Source organism: Solanum dulcamara, chromosome 8 (assembly GCF_947179165.1).
Source record: "Solanum dulcamara chromosome 8, daSolDulc1.2, whole genome shotgun sequence".
NCBI lineage: Eukaryota > Viridiplantae > Streptophyta > Magnoliopsida > Solanales > Solanaceae > Solanum > Solanum dulcamara.
This window is the reverse complement of record NC_077244.1, coordinates 78961396-78980797: the sequence shown is the minus strand read 5'-3', so window position 1 is coordinate 78980797 and position 19402 is coordinate 78961396. Positions and strand designations below refer to the sequence as shown.

Sequence of the window (19402 nt, the reverse complement as noted above, 5' to 3'; positions counted from 1 at the left end):
CGTGTCATGTGAATCTTAATCCAAATTCAATCACAAATGCTGACTCAAGAAGTGAACATTGTCCAATTCATATTAATTAAAGAGACACTTTTCACAGTTCACACCCACCCTCGCGCTAAAGGCTGAATATCTTGTACGTGCGTGACCAATTTATATAGGAGCCCAATATCAGAAATAAAAATTGAGATAGATCATGCCTTGACAAAGAATAAATCTACTTTTAATTGTGGAAACTAATGATCCGACAGCTATTAAATTGTGGCTGCATCTTGTTTAAGTATTTCATTTTCAGTAAAACACTGGGCAAATGTTAAAAAGATTCAGATAAAACGAGGGAGATGTAACTTTCTCATCTTTCACAACTTAGTACTGAGCCACTGGTTTTCTGTATAATTGTTTTATCTTAATATTTAAACATTTATTATTTATTTATTTTTCAAATCCTTTCTTACTCCTCTGATCCAGTTAGTATATAGCGTTAATCACATGACAGGTTTAAAAGAGAAATAAAAAGGTAGATTAAACAAGGGACATTTGGCGCTTTTGATCTCTAAGTTATTAATTGGTAAATTTTTGCTTCTAACTTAATATATTTAACCTTCAATCAATTTAAAGTGCATATATTTGGTCCCTTAATATAAAATAGATGTTATAAATGAATATTTATAAAATTATATAATTGTCGTCAAATATGGAGTAACAATATTAACTTAATATAATGCATGTGTATTAAGTGATTGAACAATTAATAAATATGATAAATTTGTGAATATTCACAAGCAATGAGTTCAAAATGAGTGAGTACACAAGGTAATAAATTAATTATTTAACGTACTTAATCAGATATTATATGGATTAAAATTAGAATTTTATCAATAACCTACGAAGCAAAAAATGTCATTAAACCTTTAAACAAATAAACCCTCAAGGGCTGGGTGAGTGGTTTCCCACATGAGAGACCTTAGACCGATTCTCCTCACCAACAGTCTTTTTAGTTAGACCTCATCGCATTCTGTGTGGCTTGCGAGCTATATTCACAGAAATAGAAAAGGGTAGCAGCTGTAGATATCTCTTGGGATTCAAAAAAAATACAATAAACCCATTATGATCTTATAAATAGGATCCGGAGAGGGTGAAATAGACACAAATCTTATCTTGTATAAAATAGATAGATTATTTTCATTAAATCCTCGATAAATTAAAAGTACGGAAGTGGTGAGTGTACAATTTTAGAAATTTGTTTGTAGTGTCTTTGCGGTTACCCAATGCAAATACTTAATTTCATGTGAAACTCAAAAGCACACTCAATACTTGCAGCCTTCACATGTCATACACAAATTATAGCATGTTATAGCATGTGCAAAAATAAGATCCAACTTCCATATTTTGCTCCCTTTCTCATTTCTGGTGACTCTTTCTGTTAATTTGAAGTAAAGCTCATAGAGTAATGTAGATGGACCACTTCATTTTTTACCAGTCCCTTCAAGTTCCGGTATAGGATGGATACCTCTGCCTAACAACATGATAGTGGCGTATGCAAAATTTTATATGATATAGATTTGGTTAAAACTCAGTAATGTTAATCTAAATTATGTATATTTGTTGAGAAATTTACTGAAAATATGTTCTTATAATAAACTTCAGAATCAACAAACTTCAAATCATAACTCATAAATCTCAAATTTTGCATCTGAACATGAAGTGATGCTGGAAACAAGTATACCTACCAATTAAAAGAAGTAGTAACTAGTGCTAGTCACAGTTACAAGTCATATATATGTTCCAATTTCAATATAGGCAGACACTTCAAATAAAACAACGTCAATTGAAATTAGATATGTCTCCTATAACAAACAAAATAAACCGAAGTTTGTTAGAAAGATTCAGTGTAACGATGGATTCATGGTTTATATTTCATACAAATGTCATATTCCTATCCATTAATAATACTAATCTTAACTTTGTGAAAAAGGAATAGTGATTTCTAAAGGATTATGATGGGAGATGCCAAGTACAACGAACTAAGATCTTGCTAAGGTGTTGTTTTATATCACCTATTTGATTTGTTGTATTAAAAATAACATGCATGACATTATCAAGAATAACTTTGAATAAGGTGTATAAGTATATAAAAAGTATTAGTATATGTTTATTATGTATTAGTAATACTGATTTTAATAATACCCAGTTGAGATTTGCAACCAAACATTGTACTAATTAAAGTTTTATACTATCACTATTCTACTTAATACACACTATCAAACGACCCGGAGGTTTTTGCTTAGGAGTTATTATGTGCTAAAACATATCTTATTTTGAACGAGCAACAAAATCACAAGATTATGCTGGTTTTGAAAATGGTTAAGTGGAACCACCAGTTAGGCCTTTTTCGTTTCTAGGCAATCTATTTCTTCAAAAGAACTTTCCTTTATTGTCAAAAAGAAACCTCAACAGACAATGACAGTAATAGTCCCTTATATTTAAAGGTTAATTAATTTAAAACAATTCTTTAAATATGCTCCTGTGCAGTTTTGATCTCCGTTATACTTGAAATGAGTTATATTTCACGAAAGCGATTCGTGAGAATCGCGTGATCCGTTTAAACGAAAGAAATCATCGGGATTGTATTGTCCTTCTTTTACTTTACACAACTCACGAGCTAAATATCGAGTATGTTTTAAACATTACGAAGACACCGAGTATGTCTTTGGCCAAGCCCAGGGATTGACATCCTTTCAATTTTTGTAAATATAGAGGATTAAAACTGATCAAGTATATAATAAAAGGACAATTTATCTTTGGGCTTCTCTATATTGTGTGATTGATCTTGTTTTTTTAATTGCTAGTTTGTTATGCTATTTTATTTATTCTATTCCACGTGGCACTTTTTTTTATTTAGTCTATTCTAAAAGGAATGAGACAATTTTATATTTGAAATTATTTATTTTACCCATAACTATAACTACACCAAAGTTAAAGCTATTGTACACGTTCTAAAAGTCTTGGTTTGATTTATTTTTTTTAGCCCAGTTAAAGTTTTTTTTGTGCTGCAAAAGGAGTTTGAGGTACGGAAGTGCACTTGGCCGTACCATCAAATATTTTATACACTCTCCTAGCCTCTCCTCCCTGCGTTAACAGAAAAACTGCAGTTATGGCAGTTGGCAACACTTAGTTGGCATTTAGACAGCACTTAAGTTAAAGAAAAAATTATTTTTGTTTGAACATGAATTTCACTTGAAAAAATATTGAATTTCATTCACTTGAAATGCTCCTCAAACAAGCTTTTTAATATTTCACGAGTACTAAAAATTCAATACTCTGATCTCCATGTCTCACTCACTTTGCATGACATTCTTTCTTTTTATTAGTCAAACAAAAATGACATATTTTTATATTTAGTAGAACATTAACTATAGATTTTTTATTTTATCCTTTATAAAATGATTTATAGCCACAAAAAAATTTATGATAAGTTCCAAATTATTACTTTTTCCCTCTAAACTCTGTTACTAGTCAAACATTTTCACATAAATTGAGATAAAGAGTTGGTACTATAGGCACTTATACACAAACTTCAGCATGCAATATAATATATAATAAGTTAAGCATTAATAGCCAAAATTAATGCATAATAAGCAACCGCAAATGGATTGCACAAGATATCTATCCTTACAAAATCAGGTCAGAAATACAAATGAAAACATAATACTTAGTAGCTAGGTAGAAAGCTTTTTAAGCATTTAAGAAATGGCCACCCAAAAAGGCTCCCAGGTGCTTGGTATCCCTTTGATCCTACCCCCATTTTCCTTGCACTTTCTTGGTCTTATGTATCCATTTTCACTTAGTAATTTTCTATTACCATGGTCACTTTCATCAACATTGTCATATTCATCGTCTGGCGCTTCACTATTGTTCCACAAAGAAAGCCTAAGTCTCCCATTTAGGCGTTCTGCTTTGAAGCAAGACGAGATGGGGGTGGCTTTCAAGATTAAACGACCGCCTTGGCGATACTGCCTCACTTGAACACCAATTGAAGTCAGAGGAGGAGGAAAATTAGTTATCCGGTTATGTTTTTTACACTTTGATCGTCGAGCTAAATGAGAATTCTCGGTTTCGAAAGTGTGTTCCTTCATGCTTTCACTAATGTCACTGCCTGTTTCACTTCCTAAGCTCTCAGTACACATCTCCAAGCTTTTAATGCTAAGGGTGTTAGAAGAGCGCTTCACCAGAGGGTGAACGTACACCTCGTTATTATCTTTTTTTGGGTTAGAAACATCTTGTATGAAACTCCACCCACCAATGTCATCAACTTCTTCTGACGTTAATGGAGGAGGACATAGTTTGTTTATTACAACATGTTGCTGACAAAGAATTGAGGTTGAGCCCATATTTTTTTTAACAATACTATGAAACAGAGCAACAAAAACAGAGGATTTGTTCTACTACTTAAACTAAGTGTGACTTATATTTAGATTTTTTGGGTATTGGCAACCAAAAAGATTTGCAAGTAATAGAGGAAGAAGCACAAAGAGATAAGAATGAAAGATAAGTGAAAGGGCAAGGGTTGAATTTATAGGAACAAAACTTGAGAATTGTTCACGTACAACACAAGTGGTTTAAAAATCGTGCTTCCTCTATTGTGTTTTGATTCGACCTATATTTAAAAAAAGAACGAATTTTTTTTTAAACATATCACTTGTCAAGATATTAAAATAGCTATAAAAACTTAGATAGAAAAATTTGAAATTAAATTATTTCCAAACATAGAAATGCATCTTTCTAGTGGGGACGAATTAATAATAAAATCACATAAAATAAGGAGTAATTAAATTGTAGTAATGAATTTCAAATTCCCTGAATGGTCACTCACGTTTAGGAAATTGCCTACTAATATCATTTGTGTTTCTTTTAGAATTACAATATCACCCCAACTATCTCTATTTTCCTCAAAATAAAGTGATATTATAATTCTAAAAAACAATAAAATAATATTCATAAGCAATTTCCTAAATATAGGTGCCATCGAGAGAATTTACTCCAAATTCTAATTACAATAGTGTCATGATCATGATTTTCCTTTTGGATTGTCTATACTCCTAAGTCCTTACTACGAAAAAGCAAAATAAAAAAAGTTTGGCTTGAGTTGTGAGAGGGGGATCTATTAAGTGCAAAGGGCAGGAGCAGAACTTTTGATGCCACTGAATTATTTAGCTTTGGATTTAAGTTATATACCTAGACAAGTAAAGAATTTTTACGCCATCAATTTAATGTACTTCTTCCGTTTCAATTTATGTGACATAATTCGTGTTTTGAGGGTTTAAATTTTAAATTTCAATTATAAATTCGGACATGAAATCTTTTAATTTTTTAAAATAAAATTTATATATTTGAAAACTGCGTAAGAAGTACTATAAATTACGGTAATTGATAATTCAAAACATTTAAAAGACTTATAAAAAAAATATAATAAAAGAAAAGGTCGTTTCACTCTCAAAATAATAATAATAAAAAGCTACATAAATTAGGATTTAAAAGTTAACTAACTATTGCATGTTATTTTCTTATTTTTCAAATTATGATAAAATATTACTACATCAAAGATATACGGACGAAAGGACAAGGAAAAGTCGAAAAAAGTGGAATACAAGAATAATTCGAAATAGAACGAAGCTTATTGGTCATTGCTTCCCTTGGTGCTCTTTAGCATTGGCAAAGCTAGAATACAGGTTATAAATTTGACCCAATTCAATAATTTTAGTTCGGATGCGTATTTATTTTAAGAAATTAAATTATTGATTTAAAATTCAATAATTAAAAAGAATAGATTCCTAAATTCATAAACTTTAAAGTCTCGCGCTTTAGTTTAACCTATTTATAATTGATAATATCGTATCGGTTGTTATTAATCTGTATTGTAAAACGTTAAAACAGTAACAATAATTTCTGAAAATAAAAGACAGAAACTGAACAGAAACTGAAAATAAGAACAGTATCTGAAAAATTATGTAAGAACAAAAATCAAGCCCACTGAATGCACAGTGTGTCCTTAAGAAAATTATCCCCCTCAACGTACCCGAGATTTTTGGAATCTTTTCTCCCAAGATAGAACGATTTACTCACCAAAAATAGCGGTACAACAAATTAAGGTGACTGCGAACCACTCGAAGGCAGTATATCACACGAATTTTTTTCAAGAAGTGCAGAAAAGAAGAAGAAGAAGAAGATGATGATTGTCAGAAATTTTTCGTAAGGAACAATTTTGAGAATCAACAGAAATATATAACCTGTTTGCAACTTTTCAGAAAAGGTTGCAACCTTTCGAAAAATTCTGCATGTTGGGAAAAGGTTTGTAACTTTTTAGAAAAGGTCGCAACCTTTCGGAAGGAAATGTTTTAAATTAATTCGGGAAAGAAAGAAACGGGTCGGGTCACGGATCAGGATTTTTAATTAATTAATTAATTAAATAATAATTAATTACAATTAAAGAAAATTTGGTCCAAAAAGATTATCAATCAATCAGATCATAAATCCAAATCCAAATCTAAATCCATAAGCAGACGCCGAAGCCGAGCTGAGTGACGATGACGACGGCGCAAGGAGAAACCCTTTTCTTGACCCTTTAGCATAATGAAGGAGTGCTTCTACTTTTAAGTATGAGACCTTTTTTTTCCACCACCTATGTGGGACAAATGCTTATTTCATAAAGCAAGAGGGAACAACTCATTTTTCCCTCCACTTTTTTTTCCTTCCATTTTCCATTCAACCTATCAATTAAACTCAACAATCCCCCACATGAATTGGGAATGGCTATAAGATAAAGGAATGTACGGATAAGTGTGTGATATACAAGCGAAGATTAATTTCATCTGGATAAGTAGGTTTCCCTTTGAACTTTCCATAAGATAAAGGAATGTACGGATAAATGTTTGAGGCTCATTTTCAAGCAAGAATGTCATAAAATCTGGTCCAAAGGAAGTAGATATCCTTCAACGTTTGCTACGCCTTGGACCATCTTCGGTTGGTTTACTTTCCTTTGGTTCTTCTCGAGGTCATTTAGTTCTTTCACTTGAGGATTCACATTATGTTTTATATGGATAAATATTTTCAAAGAATTCAGCATTATCTGATTCAATTACCGTATTAATATAAATTTTAGGATTGTCCGATTTGTGAACCAAAAACTGACAAGCTTTGCTATTTGTAGCATAGCCAATAAAAATACAATTCACGGTCTTTGGTCCGATTTTTATCCTTTTGGGCAAAGGAACTTGGACCTTTGCTAAACACCCCCACACTTTGAAATATTTTAAGTTGAGTTTTCTTCCTTTTCATAGTTCATATGGAATAGATTGTGTTTTGCTGTGGGGCACCCTATTGAGTATTCGATTAGTTGTAAGAATAGCTTTCCCCTACAAATTTGCGGTAAATCGAAACTTATTAATAAAGCATTCATCATTTTTTTTAATGTTCGATTTTTTCTTTTCGCAATTCTATTTGATTGTGATGTGTAGGGGGCAGTAGTTTGATGAATAATTCCATATTCTAAACATATCTCTGCAAAAAGAGATTCGTATTTTTCACCCCTATCACTTTTAATCATTTTTATCTTTTTGTTCAATTGATTTTCCACTTCGTTCTTGTATTGCTTAAATGCATCAATTGCTTCATCCTTACTATTAAGCAAATACACATAACAATATCGAGTGCAATGGTCAATAAAAGTTATAAAATATTTTTTTCACCACGAGTTGGTGTTGACTTCATATGAAAAATGTCTGTGTGAATCAATTCTGAAGGACTCGAATTCCTTTCAATAGATTTATAAGGATGCTTAGCATACTTAGATTCAACACATACTTGATATTTTGATTTATTGCACTCAAAGTTAGGCAATACATTTAAGTTAATCAGTTTTCGCAAGATTTTATGATTGACATGTCCTAAATGTGAATGTCATAAATTATTTGACTCAAGTAAGTAAGAAGAAGCTTGAACTTTATTATCATCAACAACCATTACATTTAGTTTGAAAAGACACTCAGTGAGGTAGCCTTTTTCTAAATACATTTCATTCACACTTGAATCCCTTTTTGATAAGAAGACCGGCAGAAACCAAGTTCTTTCTCATTTCTGGAACATGATAAACTTTGTTCAGCGTCACCACCTTGCCGGATGTCATTTTCAGAAATACTCTACCATATCCTTCAACCTTAGCCGTTGCAGAATTTCCCGTATAGATAGTCGCATCAGGTGAAGCAGGGGAATAAGTAGCAAAGGCTTCTCAGACCGCACAAACATGCGATGTAGCTCCTGAATCAAGCCACCATTCTTGGGATTTCCTACCAGGTTGCATTCCGATAGCATTGCACACAGATCATTCATGCCTTCTTTATTCTCCACCATATTGGCTTGTCCTTTTCCCTTATCCTTTTTTGAGAGATGACAATCTGGGGCTTTGTGACCAGCTTTTCCATAACTATAACAATTGTCCTTGAATTTTTTCTTGTTCTGTTCCTTATTCTTTCCAAAATGTTTATTCATTTTCTTATTCTTTGGAGCAGCATCTTCAACAATGTTCGCTCCCATAATCGTTGAATTTCCACGCGACTTCTTTTCGTCTGTTTTGTTATCTTCCTCAATTTTGAGACGAATCACAAGATCTTCCAACTTCATTTCCTTGCGCTTGTGCTTTAGATAATTTTTTAAATCTCTCCACGAGTGAGGCAACTTTTCTATTATTGCAGCTACTTGAAATGCTTCATTAACTACCATACCTTTAATAATATGTTCATAAAAAATAAGTTGTAGTTCTTGAACTTGGGTTCCAATGGTTCTGCTATCTATCATTTTATAGTCTAGAAACTTAGCAACCATAAATTTTTTCAAGCATGCGTCTTCAGTTTTATACTTCTTCTCAAGTGCATCCCACAATTCTTTAGAAGTTTTCATAACACTGTAGAAATCATCATCCAAAGCACTTAAGATATAGCCCTTGCATAGAAAATTCGTCTGTGTCCATGCCTCATAAATCATAAATTTTTCATTGACCGGCATATCTGCATCAGGCACAGGAGGGTCTTCGTTGGTGAATTTCTGCATACCAAGAGTGGTAAGCCAAAAGAACACCCTTTGTTGCTATCATTTGAAGTTCTCCAAAAAAAATTCCTGGGTCTTCATTGGTGAATTTCTGCATACCAAGAGCAGTGCGGCTTGTTGCAGCAACAGTCGCAGAAGTAGTAGCAGTTTCACTTGCCCTTTCTTTTCACTGTCAAAATAGATAAACTGTCTTAATACTTCAGAATATCAAACTTTTTACAACAACAACAATGAAGTTTTTATATATTCTTCAAATCGTTGTATAAGTATGAACTTTAATATTCCAACGAAGATTTTATACTCTTCAAGTCAAAATATTCATTTCATACAGCGTAGAAAACCACACAGGTTTTAGTCTCCAAAACAGAATACAGTTTAATATGAAAGAAATAAAATAATAGTAATTTCCTTAAGATTGTTATTAATTTGTATTGTAAAACGTTAAAACAGTAACAATAATTTCTGAAAATAAAAGACAGAAACTGAAAATAAGAACAATATCTGAAAAATTATGTAAGAACAAAAATCGAGCCCACTGAATGCATAGTATTTTCTTAAGGAAATTATTCCCCTCAACGTACCCGAGGTTTTTGGAATCTTTCCTCCCAGGATAGAATGATTTACTCACCAAAAATAGCAGTACAACAAATTAAGGTGACTGCGAACCACTCGAAGGCAGTATATCACACGGGTTTTTATTTTTTTAAGAAGTGCAGAAAAGAAGAAGAAGATGATGATTGTCAGAAATTTTTTGTAAGGAACAATTCTGAGAATCAACAGAAATATATAGCCTGTTTGCAACTTTTCAGAAAAGGTTGCAACCTTTCGGAAGAAAATATTTTAAATTAATCTGGGAAAGAAAGAAACGGGTCGGGTCACAGGTCAGGATTTTTAATTAATTAATTAATTAAATAATAATTAATTACAATTAAAGGAAATTTGGTCTAAAAAAATTATCAAGCAAAGCCAAAGCTGAGCCGAGCGACGACAACAACAGCATAAGGGGAGACCCTTTTCTTAACCCTTTAGCAACATGAAGGAGTACTTCTACTTTTAAGTTGGAGACCTTTTCTTTCCACTACCTATGTGGGACAAATGTTTATTTCATAAAGCAAGAGGGAACAACTCATTTTTTCCTCCACTTCTTTTTCCCTCCATTTTCCATTCGACCTATCAATTAAATCCAACATCGGTTAGATTAGGAATTGGTCTAAAAGAGAGTGAATTTTCTTTTTCTGCCATTCCCTAGTAAGCCAACAAAATGTCCCAAAACAAAGGATTTCTTAATAGTGTTTATAAGAGTTTAACTTCTGTGACTAAATAAGGGCATAATGAACCAGTCTCTTGAATATTATTAATAATGTTATCAATCATTTAAATCACCAACGGCAAAAAAATATAATGTTTTCTTAAAAAACGTACAAAATCAAACATAAAAAGTAAAAGAGACTGAATGAAGTATATAAGGGTCCATACAAAAGGTATATTTCCCCCCTATTTTCCCCCCTTATTTCCTACCAAATACAAGTGAGGCTTGCTCAGTTGGTTAAGCACCTCCACCCACGATCGGTAGGTCCTGGGTTCGCTGGAGGGGAAGTGTGGAAACACTATAAATCCTCCAAAATAGGGGGTAAAAAAAAAAAAAATTCTACCAAATTACTGAAGAAATAGACCATAATTAATCTTCTTTTCATTTTCTCCTTTGTCTCCTACTCTTTTTCCAAAATCTTAATTTTTGTAGAAGAATTGTACACATGCTAAACAGCAGCTTGTGCCCTGTCTGGGACACACAACACACAACACAAACAAAAACAACATAAATTGCTTTTTTGTTTGAAGCTCATGGTATTGGTCCATCTATAAAAATACTCGAAGAAAATAGAAACTTGTCAAACGATTACTATAATTGTCATTAAAAAAAAATATTCGAAAATCGACACGTGTCAAAAGACTACTATGATTTGATTGTGTTTTAAGATTATTTCTAAAAGTTGGTAGGTTCTTTAGAATTACGTGCAACAAAGGATGGTCTGATTAATAACGCGTTATCTGGTTGGCTCAATAATATGCAATATTTAACCACTAAGAAGCAGGCAACTTTCTTTATCTCTCATTCAGTGTTTGTTTCTTATTTTTCATTAACCTTTTTCTCCAGTACAGTGTACCTACTCTAATCACTCCTTAATTCTAGAAATTTCTCATCACAAGTGTACCTATGTGATATTTGTCGATTCTTTAATTTCAACTTTCTACATAATATATTTAATATCACAAGATTAAAGCATATTTTAATGCATTCTACATATCTTTAGTTTAAAATCACAAGATTTAAATTATTTTTTTTACTTTTTTAAACTAAGTATTAAGTTAAAATCAAACAAATAAATTGAAATAGAGGAACATATATAGTTTTAGTGGAAAGCAAATATGCACCCACACTTACTATGGCAAATAATAAATTTATCTATGTTTGGTTTGTGCTCGTGTTTACCACTATTAGTTAGATCACATCAAGTGGTACATTACGTGTATTATCAATAATTTTACATTATTGACCTCGAGTCATCTAATAAGAAAAAGGGAAAAAAGAAGTAGAGATAGCAATATGATTATCATGAGGACTTGGGTAGTAGTAATTCTTTTAGAACAGTAACTTCACACTTTATTTGTTAGTATATGTCTATATGATAAAATAAAATAAAAAGTGCTGCTTGTTTAAAAAGGGACATTAGTAGACATGAAAATGATGTTTCTTCAATAACTTGTAGGTTTGGATTAGAATTAAATATACATCCCTGCTTAAAAAAATAAAGGAAAAGAATTCAAAAAAGAGGGGTGGAAATTAAACTGCAACAAAACAAGGTAAAAATCTGGCCTTATTCTCTCCAATTTATTTGCAATATATTGACCTTATTAACATGATTGTAAACCAGCTTATATATGTAATATTATGAGATTAATAATCCATTCTACTTTCTTGCTTGTAAACTGTCCTTTAAATATTTGCTTAAAAAGAAAAAAGGAAAAAATTGGACCATAATCTGTCCTTTAAATATTTGCTGCTGATTCATTTTCTTTTGTTGAGAGATTTGTCTCATATTACCCGACCATTGCTTAATATACTTTCCTAAAAGCCTCAATAAAATTATTCTTTATATGGTGTGTTAAACTAGACAATTTTAAATAGAAAAGACTTTTGTCCAATACAAAAAATATCCTTAAATTTGTGATTTTAAACATATCGTCGTATTATTTCAACAAGCAAAGTTTGAAGCTACGAAAATAACTTGAAAATATTGAAGGTGACATTCTTTTTTTAGATAGACTAAAAAGTCGTGCGCATGTGTTATACTATGGACACAGCACATTATGTCACACTAATAACCTTTTACATGATATGGAGGCAATAGACTTGCTTCCCTTTCTGCCCTTCATTTCACATATGAAAAATTTGAACATAGATTTCAGTCGAATATCATCTAATTTACTGGATTTGGAGTTTATTAAGTAAAATATACACGGCCTACTCATTGCAACTTTCATAAAAAAAATATTAATGACAAAATCTACACCCCCAAATCAGCACCTTCTTATTTACAGCAGATATAGAACTAAAGTTGAAATGTTTTGGCAAAGTCCAACTGATGGAATTGTAGCCAAACTATAATTTCGTCGTCTGAAGATTAACAGTTACAACCCACGATTAAGAACCAAAGTCGTCATTGCTGTAGGAGTTTATTTGCCTGACACTAATGGAACTCAAGAAACAATTACACCATATGTAGCTTCATTGGGTAGGTTCAGTGGAGTATACCTTTCTAGCTTGCAAGAGTTTCTGAAAGTTAACATGAAAGACGCGAACAGCTTCTTCCTGGGTTTTTCCAGTCTAGGCACTTCCAACAATTCTCAGCAAGCTTTAGCTGATATACATGAAAGCACTAGAACAAGGTCTGAAATACACAGGCCTACTTGGGTGGCCGCTCTAGTGCTATCCAACCAAATTTCCCTTTTCGGAAATCTTGCAAGATACGAAATGCTGCTTGGTTATTGTCCGCATTAAATAACTGAACAGCGAGCTTCTGAATAAATCTGCAACCAAAACAAACAAAGATCAAAATGGAAATATAGAACAAATCCTGCACGGGCACCCATAATTCCAGTTGCACCCTTTGGGTATAATTTGTCATACCCACATTTTACCGCTGTGCCCATCTGCCTCAATCTTGTAGCGATCACAAAGAGCTTTATTACCTGGTCAGAGTGACCCATGTCAGAAAAATATAAGGCAGCATGCATACAAGCATGAGTAATTAATCGAGCTTGAACTATTTATGGGTAGCCAATCCCTAATGCAAATGGGTTATTACATACGAGAGGCTCAAAGTGCATGCCGAGGTGCAATAAAGATCTATTAGGATGAGTAATTGATCTTGTCATCTAAATAAGATCCGGTAATGAATTCCGACGCATAGTACCTTCAGCAACGTGTTACAAAACAAGAAATCTACCTACACGAGTGAATAGCATGTGCTATCTGAATGACGGGAAACATACCAACAGTTGGAAGCCTTGAAAGCATCTGTACAAGAATGGCTGCAACATCTGTGGCATCATAAGATCTCTCTCCAATATCATCACATATGGCAAGCTTTATTGCTGCTGTCTGATCACTGATCCTCATAGGAATTATGCCAGGTGAATCCAGTAGCTCTAGATCTTTCCCAAAACGGACCCACCTTTTAAAAAAGAAGCAGTAGAAAATTATAAGGAAGAAGAGTCTGTAAAACCTAATCAAGTCTTTTTAAATTAATTTGACGATAGCCTTCCTTCTTGCATAACAATTACATGGACCTAACTATGGTGAAAACTCAGTTCCACTAAGCAAATCAATACTTTGAAATAGATTGCTATATATTAAAAAAGATACTCCTATCAATTTCTATGTAATGGTTAATTCTAAAATGACTGGAAAATCGAAGTGGTTCACGGGAGTTGGAATGAGATGGTGAAATAGAGAAGAAGGTACAACCCTGTCACCCCCTTGTCACTTAAAAGTAAAGGAGAGATATGCGCTTTGGAATCAAAATATTGTGGGATATTTCATGGAATCAACTAGCGAATGAACTTGCCGCAAAAGAAAAGAGTAAGGAGCTATGGACATACTTCAGCTCTCTGGTAACACCAGGTCTTGGGGCTGCAGGACACATTCGACGCTTCAGCAAACGATTTACCAGAGATGACTTACCAACATTTGGATACCCGACTACACCAGCTCGAACCTGTCAAATATATTTCTCACTCAGAAAAAATTAACACAGAAGAAGCAGACATGAAATCCGCTATGCTAACTAAGGAAGTAGTTCCATATTTTTTGGTCATTTCATCTAAGAGTGAACCAAATAAAAATTTTATATTCTGTTACATAATTTCCATATGTTGTTCATCAGTACATTGGTACAAGATTACGGTAGCAGAAATAACACTTTTCCTCTGATGTACATACAAACCCAAATTATTAGACAGTAAGACTTTGAAGTTCGCCATTGAACTCCTTGCATTACTTTTATATCATCAGTAGATGCTTCCAGTGGTCTATATGTAAATGATGAAAATGGCATATTAAATACAAAATCACAATTAGAAACTGAATTTGGTGGTTTAAATGAACATTGGTACTTGAAAATTGAAATGTACTCACACAGATCTGCCAGTTTAAATGCTTCTGAAGGTCTATATGTAAATGACGAATATGACATATAAATACAAAAATCAGAATTACATTGCAAACATCAGCCAGGAACCAACTGAATTTGGTGGATTGAAAGTATGAAATCATTTAAGTTTCATTTGAATTGACAACTGCAGTGAGGTCACAACAGATCTACAGTCTAAAGGCATGGATGATATGAGCAATTATCAATCTGTGTAGACTCACTGGACGAGGAAGTAGTCCTTTTGCTTTACGTTTTATGTTCACAGTACCCGCTAATGATTTCGCCAACCTTCCAAGCTTCAGTGCTCCCTGAAATTTGTCCAATACATGAATCAAATAAGTATAAAACAACTGTTTGTTGGAGCAGAAACGAGTAAATGCTGTTCCAATCACCATTCCAAGCTGGCCATTGGAGAAAACAACTTTAATCCCTTGATTAGCATAATAAGTTGCCCAAGCATTCCGATCAGCAGTTGATATCATATCCTCTCGATTCAAAACCAAAATCCTCTTTCTGTTGCCAAGCCATGAGTCCATCTGCTCATCGAAATTGAATTACCAACAAAACAAGTAGATGACAGTTGAAAGGAGACAAGATAAGAAACTCACATGCAATAGGAGTCTGGTGCTGTTATAAAATATTCTTGATTATGAATTAACATAATCTACAATGCATAAAACAATATTTATGCCACAAGTTTAATAATGGCTTGGTATACTAAATGGAAGTCAAGAAAAGGAATTATGAACTGCACATGAATACTCTATCCTGGTTCAAATGATATTCTTGTGTATCTACTTCATAGCACACTCTTTGCATCATTGGAAAAAATTTCCTACATCTCATTTTGCTCTTGTTTGACTTTGCCAAAGGGCAACACAGTCAAAGTGATACCTATGAGTAATCTAGTCTTGAAAGTGATCGAAAGTTTTGTTAAGTATAGTGTCAATTTCCAAAGTTCAAAATACAACCGCTGAAGTGATTAAACTGCAATTCAATAGGCACATTTCTAAGCCAGACTCTGAGATGGAGTATCAGTTTATACTAATCACAAGTGCGATGTAGAAAGAATTGGCCAGTGCTATAGAGGTGAGCAACATGCAGAATACCTAGCAGTCCCATTTCTAATCAGAATTGTCAAACATAATACATGTCAGATCTCAAATGTAGAAATGCACTCCAAAGCATTTTCTCCAATTCGAATAAAATATTATGATTCAGTTCTCAAGCTGTTTGCAACACTCATAATTTACACAACAATTCTTAAGTGGTAAAGGTTGTTTAGGATGGCACAGTGGGCCACATTTACCTAGCTGTTAGGAAAAGAAGCTAGGTTACTAGCACATCACTCAGTACCCTAGTGAAAATATAACCCAATATTCAATAATCTATCCAAAAAAGCACACAGGCAAAGCATAAACATGAAAATATCTAACCTGTGGATGACTTGTGGACATCGGAATTCTTGCATCTCGAACCTCTATGACAACATCCATTAGTTTCAACTGTTCCTTGAGCTCTTTCTCAGTTTTCGCGATATGACCAGGATACCACTATTTAAAAAATAGACAGTGTGTTAAGTTAGAAGGTCAAACATTCAACAGGGAAACACATGAAAATCTTGAAACCATACAGAAGATCAAGGTCAAGTCCGCACCTTGAGCATACCTGAACTGGTCGTAAAGTCTTTGTCCAATGGTAAAGATCGGTTTCTAGATCATTCCAGCCATATTCTTCTTGAATGCCTACAAAAGAATTAAAAACTTTTGAATTCTCACTGCTGGACCCTCCAGCACCTTTCCAACCAACAACCTGAAAAGTTGATTCACAATAACGTTACTTAGTGTAATGGATACTTAAAGAAACCCTGCTATGAGAATTTCCAGAAATTTCGGGTAATTCATTAAATAAAGTTAGACCAAACACTCAATAAGAGCAAGAAAAACTAATCAGAATTCCGATTACATATAATACCCACATAACAGAGCATTTTTATGGGTCCAAGTGTTGCATGTGAGAATGAATCAGGAAATACAGCACTATTGACTATTGTAGCCTAAAAGAAAAACAAAAACCTAACATAAACCACAACCCATGAATGTTAAGTTTTACCCATAGCTTAAACTTACTAAAAAGGGGGGAAACAGATGAACATATATATGTCAACATTCAACATATAAATTAAGCAAGAAACATAAGCAATCATTTGCAGCTTCCAAGTCACCATGCTTTCATGAAAGGTCATGTGAGAAAGATTAAGTACAAATAGTTTGTATTACATGGAAGAATTACAGGCTAGCACAGCACACCAAACATTCACAGAAGGCCACTGCTTGAAAGCAATTTGCTAAACTTCTTTGCATGTCTTCTTGTAAAGATGGCAACAAGCTGAACAGGTGCTATGAACCAACTGCTACATGAGACTGCATTAATTTTTGAAAGAGATCTGAGCTTGTAATACATTTCAATGATGGATTTGGTTTTTTGTTTATGTAAACGGAATACTAGATTAAATCACATTAGTTGATAAGAACTGATGAAAACCTAGACCAATGAAGTCAAAATGTATACTCTCAATAACCCCTATACTCATTTCTGGTTATTTCTCAGATGATAACATCAAAACAAGGCACCCTATAAAGACAAGAATCCTATCTTGACATAATCGTCACATACCATCCTATGACTATAATTCCAAAGTCTGGAGTCAGATTCAAAACAACCACATGGGAACATCATCTTCTGCCCATGAGTTAGAAGAGAGGTCCTAACTGGCTTGTAGTGAAAAATAGTATCCTACAAGAAGCAACTTCAACCACTGTGAAGCACTAATACCAAGAACATAATGCTACTGATGCTTGAGCAAATAAAAGAGCTTAGAGATCGAGCTCCTTTAAACTTGCACTGGGCATGGCATCCTAAATACTGATGTCTTGCCTTTAATCAACTTTGTATTTCTTCCCTGGCATTACTTAACTCTACCCTTGCACTTGAGTTATCTCACACTCGTTCACCCTTTAAGTCACACTTTATTCAGCAGCTCACACTATCTTTATCATACCTTCATTCTAGACCCAAAATTTGCAGCTGCTGGAACCTACCTTACTGGACCTCGAGGGTTACACAGGTTCAACCTTACAGCAAAGATCTGGTATTATGGTCTTAGCTCTGTTTCAATTGATTGAAATGACCCAATTATGTTATACTACATTTCGTTGCTCCTGACTATGTCCTGATTCAATAGATTCTCCAAGAACTATTTTCACATTCAGCTTATCCAATCTCACATCTATAATTACTTTTTTTGCTCTTGGAAGGGACATACAAACTCCCTAAAGCAACGGTTATGACACAGTAATACCTTCTGGTGTATCGCTCCTTTACATGGACCAAATATCAGAGAATGCTGCTTCCTTCTCTCAGCAACAGTCCTTGCCCCATGGTCTCACTCTCAAATTTGAAGTTTGTTAATTTGTTTCGCCTCTACACCTCCATCCCTAATACTCCGAAGTTCTTCCTCCATCTGAATGTCTTTTTTGGCAACCATTAGGGAATTAAGCAGTTTTTCCTTTTAACTATACAAAGTTGTCATTTATCGTGTTTTTTATGTACTTTTAAAAAGTTCGATTTTAAAAAAAATTATCGTATTTATGTTCTAATTCAACTAGATTACTTCAAAAGTTTAAAATTTTAACTACATGAAGTTGGGAATTTAAGCACTTTTTATGTAGTTGCTAATTAAAATAGAAGTATAAAAAATTGATGCCAATTACAGAAAATTAGATGTCTTAGACGAACTCAGTTTGTTCCTTTTGGGTCGGATGCAGTATTATGCAAGTTTTGGCTAATTTAGCACCTCAAATACAGATGTTAAAAAAGTGAAATTTTGCATAATGCATACTTCTTGAGCAACTATAAGCAGCTATTGCAGAACCTCGGAGAGCTATAAAACAAGTAATTGCGCTGCTTCAAAGCAAAAGGAAGAAAAAAAATCAGGTTTCAAGCTTTTCGCTGTACCAGTGTAACTGTAACACGGTAAATATTTTACGGTTCACCTGAATTGTGGAAGAGAGAGAAGGAGGATTGGCAGAGGAGATGGCTGCCGGTGGTTGACTGTTCCGGCAACTAAAAGACCGGTCGCCGGCGAGTGTAAAGCCAGCGCTGTTCAGCAACAAACCAGGGAGCTGCGTAGCCATCGGTTGCAGATTATGAAGCTTCAGATTTACCACTGCAGGGAGCATTTGAAGATATATTTTGAAAAGATTATTGGTTTAAAGGATAATTTTTTTTGTCTACTTTTAAAAAATAATATAGCTTGTTAAATAATTATCTTTATAACTTTAATTGACAAAAAATAAATCAGAAGAAGAAAAAGAAAAAACATCAACCAAACATGTTTTATTGTTACTAAAATAAACTTTTTTTTAACAGAAGTTTAAAATCCTTAAGTTTTCAGAATCCTCAAATTTGTTTTGCTCTTCCTGTTTTCTTTTAAATTTATTTTTTCTAATTTCGGGAAATTAATTCTACAAGGGAAACAAAGATTTAAATGTACACTGGATTATTCATAAAGGAAAGAAGCTTAATTATGC

The 19402-nt window shown here is 33.4% G+C and overlaps 2 protein-coding genes across 3 annotated transcripts; both read right to left on the bottom strand.

Moving 5' to 3' along the window:
- Positions 1–3678: 3678 nt before the first annotated feature.
- Positions 3679–4510, bottom strand: LOC129899630 (protein FANTASTIC FOUR 2). Its single transcript, XM_055974641.1, has one exon. The coding sequence runs from the start codon at positions 4386–4388 to the stop codon at positions 3741–3743; it is 648 nt and encodes a 215-aa protein (XP_055830616.1). The 5' UTR covers positions 4389–4510; the 3' UTR covers positions 3679–3740.
- Positions 4511–12595: 8085 nt separating this feature from the next.
- LOC129899628 (DAR GTPase 3, chloroplastic) lies at positions 12596–19097 on the bottom strand. Of its 2 annotated transcripts, none has more exons than XM_055974640.1 (9): positions 18866–19097; positions 16479–16622; positions 16247–16363; positions 15203–15346; positions 15032–15118; positions 14260–14375; positions 13651–13832; positions 13286–13347; positions 12596–13185 (listed from the first exon to the last, which is right to left on the bottom strand). In XM_055974640.1, exons 1-9 carry the CDS (start codon positions 19049–19051, stop codon positions 13153–13155), a joined length of 1071 nt encoding a protein of 356 aa, XP_055830615.1. In that variant the 5' UTR covers positions 19052–19097; the 3' UTR covers positions 12596–13152. The 2 variants fall into 2 exon arrangements, with proteins under 2 accessions (XP_055830615.1, XP_055830614.1); XM_055974639.1 differs by having other exon boundaries at positions 13290–13347; positions 18866–19095.
- Between the last annotated feature and the right edge of the window lie 305 nt (positions 19098–19402).

What these genes read in the sequence shown, in the direction of transcription:
- LOC129899628 (XM_055974639.1), bottom strand. Translation starts at nt 19,051, where the DNA reads ATGCTCCCTGCAGTGGTAAATCTGAAGCTTCATAATCTGCAACCGATG. An exon ending in CTCTCTCTTCCACAATTCAG is followed by an intron (nt 16,623 to 18,865) that starts GTGAACCGTAAA and finishes TCAACTTTTCAG; the next exon opens with GTTGTTGGTTGGAAAGGTGC. An exon ending in AAGGACTACTTCCTCGTCCA is followed by an intron (nt 14,376 to 15,031) that starts GTGAGTCTACAC and finishes TATATTTGACAG; the next exon opens with GTTCGAGCTGGTGTAGTCGG.
- LOC129899630 (XM_055974641.1), bottom strand. Translation starts at nt 4,388, where the DNA reads ATGGGCTCAACCTCAATTCTTTGTCAGCAACATGTTGTAATAAACAAA.